The sequence below is a fragment of the Sardina pilchardus genome, chromosome 4 (assembly GCF_963854185.1).
Source record: "Sardina pilchardus chromosome 4, fSarPil1.1, whole genome shotgun sequence".
NCBI lineage: Eukaryota > Metazoa > Chordata > Actinopteri > Clupeiformes > Clupeidae > Sardina > Sardina pilchardus.
In genome coordinates this window covers 18,544,610-18,551,785 of record NC_084997.1, presented here as the reverse complement: position 1 = coordinate 18,551,785, position 7,176 = coordinate 18,544,610, and the positions used below count along the sequence as shown (strand labels likewise).

General features: G+C 44.3%; 1 protein-coding gene across 4 annotated transcripts; it reads right to left on the bottom strand.

Annotated features, from left to right (window-relative positions):
* Positions 1–267: 267 nt before the first annotated feature.
* Positions 268–6,918, bottom strand: LOC134078464 (ADP-ribosylhydrolase ARH1-like). 4 transcript variants are annotated; one of them, XM_062534419.1, is made up of 5 exons: positions 6,654–6,790; positions 3,997–4,340; positions 3,241–3,604; positions 1,231–1,616; positions 268–1,079 (listed from the first exon to the last, which is right to left on the bottom strand). In XM_062534419.1, the coding sequence occupies exons 1-5, from the start codon at positions 6,725–6,727 to the stop codon at positions 1,072–1,074; spliced, it is 1,176 nt and encodes a 391-aa protein (XP_062390403.1). In that variant the 5' UTR covers positions 6,728–6,790; the 3' UTR covers positions 268–1,071. The 4 variants fall into 4 exon arrangements, with proteins under 4 accessions (XP_062390403.1, XP_062390404.1, XP_062390402.1 ...); XM_062534420.1 differs by having other exon boundaries at positions 268–1,616; positions 6,785–6,918; XM_062534418.1 differs by having other exon boundaries at positions 268–1,616.
* Positions 6,919–7,176: the final 258 nt, after the last annotated feature.

Genomic DNA, 7,176 nt, shown 5'->3' with positions numbered 1-7,176 from the left:
AATAGACAACCATCAAACCCTGTGAAGCCCACTTTATACAATGTTATACCTCGAGCTAAACTTACAAAAGACATCTAATGTTTGAGTAATAAGTGAGTAATACACACCATCAAAATGTGCAAAATGTTAACAAAACACACAACAATGCAATTCACCATTGTGCAAGGCGGAGTAACTGAGCTACTTTTACATTCAAAAATGCATCTAATGTGAAAATAATGACAATTCCTTGATGTGGACTACACAAAGACATTCAACATGCTTAGCTGGTTTAAAATACAATATCTTTATTTGTCATTATAGCAGATACAACAAAATTCAGTGCAGTTCTTGAGTTTGAACATGATATTTTCAATGGTGGTAATCAACTCAAGTCACTCAGTCCAGATCTAGCTATGAGTATATTCATGTGTAAGGAGAGCAGTCAGAGTGAGTCAGTGCAGTCGGAAGAACGGGTGCATATGCAGTAAGGCGAGGTAGGACGTAACGTTAACAATCTCTGATCAATTTAAAAAGAGGAATATAAAATCATCACTTGACAATTGATCTTAATGTCTTAATAAAAAAAAACAATTTTCTTTGTGATTGAAGAATGTATCGTAAATAAATAAATGCTCTTCCTAAGAACCAGCTAGAGATTGGCATGGTGCTTTTTCCAGTAGGCCTATTAGCCTGTTTGATGCTCATTGAGCTCAATGTAAATCAAACAGGCTAATAGGCCTACTGGAAAAAGCACCATGCTAATCCCTATAGCTATGGTGAAGGGTATGTGATGATGTGGGGCTATTTTAATTCCAAAGCCCAAGGGAACTTTATCAGGATGCATAATATCCTGGATCCATGAAATAGCTGGCCTTTAAAAATAAAAAATCTGCTTGCCCCTATGTTAACCCTATGTGTTAAATTCCCATTGGGTTACATAGGGGGTCAAATACTATTTATTTACGATACATTTGGCGCAACTGGCTGGGGCACCTGCACCGCACGCCGGCGACCCGGGTTCGATTCCCGCCCCGAGGTCCTTTCTGGATCCCACCCCGACTCTCTCATCCATTCGCTTCCTGTCTCTCTCTACTGTCCTGTCAAAATTAAAAAGGCACAAAAGCCCCAAAAAATATATATTTAAAAAAAACAAAAAAACACATGTGTTCCCCACTGTATATACTGTATTTCTCTAAGCCCAAAATTCTACTCCAGCCTATAGGTTAACACATCAGGAGAGTGGCATACCCTTCAACTTGTAAAGCTTGTCTGCCACATTAGAGAGGCGGTAGTAGTACTCCAGCTTTTCATAGTTCTTGGGGGGCACGTTGTGAAACCCGTAGAGGGCACCCCACCAGGCAGCAGCAATGGCGGCAGTGGAGTCACTATCACCTCCGTGGAAGAAGCCGTGATTGGCCAGCTCAGTCCACGAGTCCCCGGCCCGCAGCAGTGCGTCGTAGGCGATCATAGGTGCGTCATGTCCGCTGGCACCGCCTGTTCCCCTGAAGCTGACTGACTTGTAGAAAACCTCCCTCGCCGTCACTCCATAGTCATCTGGGAACTGGGCTTTTCCAGTCCCTTCAAGGATTCCCCTTTTCTCAAGGTATTTTTCCCATCTGTCCTCGAAGAAGTCCCTTATACAAAATACATACATATTATTATGAATTGTATATATTGTGAATGTGTATATGATATAGCAATATATCTAATATGAGTTTCCAATACTTTTGGAGGGGACTGTATGTTGTAGCCTATGCTTATAGCCTCCACTTGGCCTCTGTTTTACAGCTAACAAAAAAAGGTGTCTTTGAACAACACTAACGGAGGAGAAAAGGCACCAGTGTTCTACAGTAGCAGAGTAGGCCATCACACATAATAGTGGAAGGCTGATTATTTGGCAGTTTTTTTTAATCTGATTATCTATGTTGTGTTCAATAGATAGAGCAAGAAGGCTACTTTGCGAATCATACGACATACAGAATTCTTGCTCAGATGTTCAGCATCACCGATGGAATACATTGTCCACTGGCAAAGTTAACGAAAGGCTATCCGCTCTATCGTAAGGGCATTGCTACAGTGGGTGACATTAGAGACGTCTGCCTCGGTCAGCTGACAGATGTAACGAATTCCCTCGACTGAAAATCTATATATTTCATAGAGAATATCGTCCGGGTACGTCAGCGGATTCTGACAGCCTCTAAAAACCCTCGCCCTGCTAAGTGAGCCCTCAACAATTTGCGTTTCAATGTCGTACGGATCTTCCAGGTAGCCTAGAATAGCATTTAACCCAATTTAACCGAATTAGTGAACACACATAGCACACACACAGTGAGGTGAATCACACACTAACCCAGAGCAGTGAGCTGCCTGCCCAACCAGTGGAACTCGGGGAGCAGTGAGGGGTTAGGTGCCTTGCTTAAGGGCACTTCAACCGTGGTGGACTGGTCGGGGATCGAACCGGCAACCCTCCGGTTACAAGCCCGAAGCCCTAACCAGTACACCACGGCTGCCTATATCGACATTGTGGGGTGGTACCTAGCCTTTAAAGGGTGTGGTTAACCGCAAACCTCAAGTTAACCAAGAACATAACCTTCTCGGAGCAGGTTTGAGATGCAGCGTAAATTGCCATGGCAGCATACCTCAGTTAAAACCTATCCACCTTTCGTAGTATGGGTTAATCGGGAAGTTACGCCACAGGTGATCAACTTACTCACTAAGTTACCCAGATAAGCCAGCAACCCCACTTCGTAGTACAGGCCCCTGGGCAACACAGCATGTTTAACAATATACCCTACTTTTAAAAAAAAAACCCAGCAAGAAACCAGCTTATGCTGATGGCTGGTTTTAGCTGGTCTTTGCTGGTTTTCTTCCAACTCTTGCTGGTGAATCTGATTAGGCCACCAGGTGGTCATGCTGGCGTGACCATCTGAGGAAGCTGATCATGCTGGTGTGACCAACCTGTCATGTGGGTTACAGCTGATGTAAGATGGTCATGCTACAGCAATGTAGACCAGCAACACCAACTAAAATGACCAGCTTGAGGTGGTACAACAAGCAAAACCAGCTGAATTACCATTGTAAGCTGGGTAAACCATCTGAAGGTATGTTTCTGCAAGAGATTTGCTGGTCTAGCTGGTCAACCATCATAGGATGGTCAAACAAGCTGGTCAACCAGAAAACAACCTTAAGCTGGTCAGGCTACCTTCAAATATAATGGCAACACATGCAATGAATTCACATTTCAGGCTGAACTCTCACCATTGTTTCATGTTTTCTTTAACACAATGCCCCTCTTGTTTCACATACTCCTCAGCCTTCTCCAGCACCTTCATCAGACCCTGGCCCCAGGCCTCTACTGGGGGAGAGCCCCTCACCGCGTAGGCTGTGAACAGTGCAGCGGCCAGCGCCCCCAGGTAGCCCGTGGGGTGGTGGTGGGTCATGCGGCCGCTCTCCACACTCACGGCCACCAGGAGGTGCTCTTGCTCGGGCCCAGGGAAGCGCAGGCCCACACACATGGCCCTCATGGCAGCGCCACAGCCCCCACCAACTTTGCTGAAAGGGAGCCTCCAGTCTCTCGACTGGTTTTCCTTTAAATAGGCAACGCTACTAATGCATGTGAAACCTGTAGATGTGAGAGTAGGGACAATGGTTTTACTACAGTGAGGATGTTAAAGTAACAAACTGCGGAAGAACTGTCAATGATTGAGGTATAAATCGTACAAGCATTAAGAGTGAAATTGTCTACACACCATAGTGGTGGAAGTTGTTAAAACAATGACAAATGTTTTGCAATCTCACAATATAAAAAAATGAAAAGGTAAAAATGAAAATGTTGGAAGCAGCTTGGTGTCATTGGCCGGGTTTCCCAGATTCGTTAAGAAGCTCTTAAATGCTAAGAACTTCTTAGGAGCGCAAGCGGCCATTGTCTTTTCCCGGGGATTTAAAGTGCAGCTCTTCTAATCTACATCTAGAAGCTTCTTTTTAAAAAAAAAAAAAAAAAAATCACATTCTTACCTGGGGCCCTGCCAGACATATCATCCATACACTCTATGTACTTTTTGACCAAGGCGTTATATAAATCTTTCACTGATGCGTCTTTTCCAGTTTCCGCTAAGGCTTCAGCTGTTGCAAGGTGCATGATAGTGTCATCACTGACAGGGAACTGCAGGACGTCCAAGTTCTCCAAGCCCCCTTTCGCTGCTACCTCCTTATGGATTTTTTCACCATTTTTCTCAAACTCCCAGTCGCCGTGGTTGTACGCCAGTGCATCTCCAGCTCCACTCAGGATCATGCAGGCTTGGTACCTCTCTTGCAGAGTGGATCCCTCAGCCATGACCAGCTTGGCCCTCGAAAAGGATCTGTTTGAGGAAAGACATTCAGTAGTGACTAGTCTAGTCAGTATCAGTGGCAGTATCAAACACTGACCCATGATTGACACTGTCTAATGGCGTTGCCATTTAACGAGAGCAACCAAGTAAACTTGGACCAAGACGGTTATCGCTATCCACAAGGAGCCGTGCTGCCTTTATGTCCGACGAGGAGAGTGATGACGGAGACAAGAATCAGAATAGAACAGAATAGAATATCCCGTGAGGGAAATTCAGTTCTCTGCATTTAACCCAATTTAACCGAATTAGTGAACACACAGCACACAGTGAACACACAGTGAGGTGAATCACACAACCCAGAGCAGTGAGCTGCCTGCCCAACCAGCGGCGCTCGGGGAGCAGTGAGGGGTTAGGTGCCTTGCTCAAGGGCACTTCAGCCGTGGTGGACTGGTCGGGGATCGAACCGGCAACCCTCCGGTTACAAGCCCGATGCGCTAACCAGTACACCACGGCTGCCCCCAAAATCAGAATCATTTGGGAATCAGAATTATTGCCCAGGATTGCGCAAACAAACAGGGAATTTGACCTGGCTGACTAGGATTTTACTAGGGGGGGGGGGGGGGAGGAGGCAGGTGTTAACGATGACGTCGAGCATACTGTATGCGCGTTGTAGTCTCCAGCTGTCACGACCAAACGCGATTGGGTAAGATCAGGCCCAATCGTTTCAAACTTCAACAGAGTTCACGCCTCCTGCCTGAAATCGATTCTGAATGGAGTAGGTCCAGACCTCTTTGCGATATTAGTACGAGGGTTCGGTATGACCAGGCTAGGATTTTACAACAGTGCCACAAGGTCCTGGATGTGTGAGGTGAAAACAGTGAAGGAGATTCCCCATCAGAGAGCCTCCGACTGCCAGTGATAAAATGCTATATGTTATGGAGGAATAATACAAAGAGACCTATGAAACATATACTGTATGTCATAGACGTACGTTACTTGTCACAGTCACAAAATCTTATCTGGTCATAGGAAACAAGTATAGAAACCCTTCAATATATTTGCTATGCTATATTTTAAGAACTTAAGATATGGTAAAAAAAAAAGTGATGTTAAAGTTCTGTACTGTAACTCTGTTACCGAGCACTCTCTGGCTTTAAAGTCACATACAGATTGAATTGAATTCCATAATTTTGTGTTACCACTTAAGTGCATGTAGGCACATACAAATTGATATATTACTTTAAAAATATTGGTTAATTAATTGCTGAGTGACACCACAAAATCTAGTGGGAGTGTAACTCTGTTACCGTGTGATCTTCCCCAAATGCTACTAGATCATTAACACCGAGGGCTCTATTTTGGCGATCAGAAACACAGCGCAAAGTGGCAGGCCTACAAAGTGTGACACAGAGTTTATTTTTTATCTTATACCCAGTCAATGGCGGATTTTGGGTGGCAGAAGGTGTGATCTGGCGCGTGATCCAAAAATCACCATCTTACATCCTTTTTTAGGCTATGTTTTTTACTGAATAACCCCTTGTCAGTCAGTAGCGAAAGTAATTCACTATGTAGAACTGTTTTGTTGTTGACTATGAAACCACGGTTAAGTGGTGATACTAGCTGTTACAGGAAATGACAGATGTCATGCTCATTGGTTTAATATTTATAGGATATTACGCCCAAAACACACTCTTGACTGTTTAAGAAACATCAGAACCTTTTAGTGCCAAGCGCCCAACATTTGATGACAAAAGCACCACGACACAACCCTAAAAGTAGGCCTATTTAAGCTCTTTGCCACTGTTAACTTAGGCCTACTGTTACATTCTGTGCATCCTGAACACATTGTTCATTCTGTTCAAAAGGTAACTGCTGGTACTCTGCACCTACAGGCTACAGGCCTATAGGCCTAGCCTACTGTAAACCAACTGTAGGCTACACTACTGTAGGCTACTGCCACTACACTTAGCACTTCAGGTTAGATAAACTGCATTTCGTTGTCTTTGTACAAATATTATAATCTAATCTAATTTACCAATCAGCATGAAAAAACTGGTGCCGGAAGCAAACCATGTACAGTAATGCCATGTTAAAAAATGTCGCTAGTTCACCGTAGTTCCCATTTCCTGTTTCCTTCACTCCACTGTATTGAAATGCATGCGTTGTTGCAAATCTGGGGCAACTCAAATTCCAACAGTTTACGAAGTCGTGTGTTTCATCGGTCACATTCAATGACTCTAGTATCCCTGTCAAAGTAGGCTACACCCTTCCTTTTTGACAGTAGGCTATCTGCTGCTGTCACGTTATCACATGAACTAAGGCAACGACGGAACTACTACCTACCCCATGACGACGAACACTGTAGACAGTAAACGAAACATTTCAATCGATATGAATTGCAGCATCATGTTGATCATTGTTATTGTTGTTCATTATACCATATCATAATAAAGGCTATTCAAAAAAGCACTCACTTTCACTTCCGTATTTCAGCTGTGGGAGATACCATCATAGCCTACGGCCAGTGCGCTGTAAAGGGGTGGGAGCACAGGCAGAGACGCGTTCAAGTTCACCTTTTGCAGCAGCGAGATCTGCCGGTGACTGCAGGGGCGGGGATACAAACCTGATACAAACGCTGCTATAAAGTTGCTTTCTACTTCCCGTCGTCTAGACGTGACCATGTGACGAAACATGAGGCACGGGCCCTTGTGGATATGAAGAGGCATCTAAAACACCTGCACATACGTCAGCAGTGTTGGGAGTAACGCATTACAAAGTAACGCACTACTAATTCCACTACTTTTAGCGGTAACGAGCATGTAACTAAGCATTTCTTTAAATCAAGTAACGCAATTACAATTAGGCC

What these genes read in the sequence shown, in the direction of transcription:
- LOC134078464 (XM_062534418.1), bottom strand. Translation starts at nt 6,727, where the DNA reads ATGATCAACATGATGCTGCAATTCATATCGATTGAAATGTTTCGTTTA. An exon ending in ACAGTGTTCGTCGTCATGGG is followed by an intron (nt 4,341 to 6,653) that starts GTAGGTAGTAGT and finishes TTCCTCAAACAG; the next exon opens with ATCCTTTTCGAGGGCCAAGC. An exon ending in AAAGAAAACATGAAACAATG is followed by an intron (nt 1,617 to 3,240) that starts GTGAGAGTTCAG and finishes ATTTTGTATAAG; the next exon opens with GGACTTCTTCGAGGACAGAT.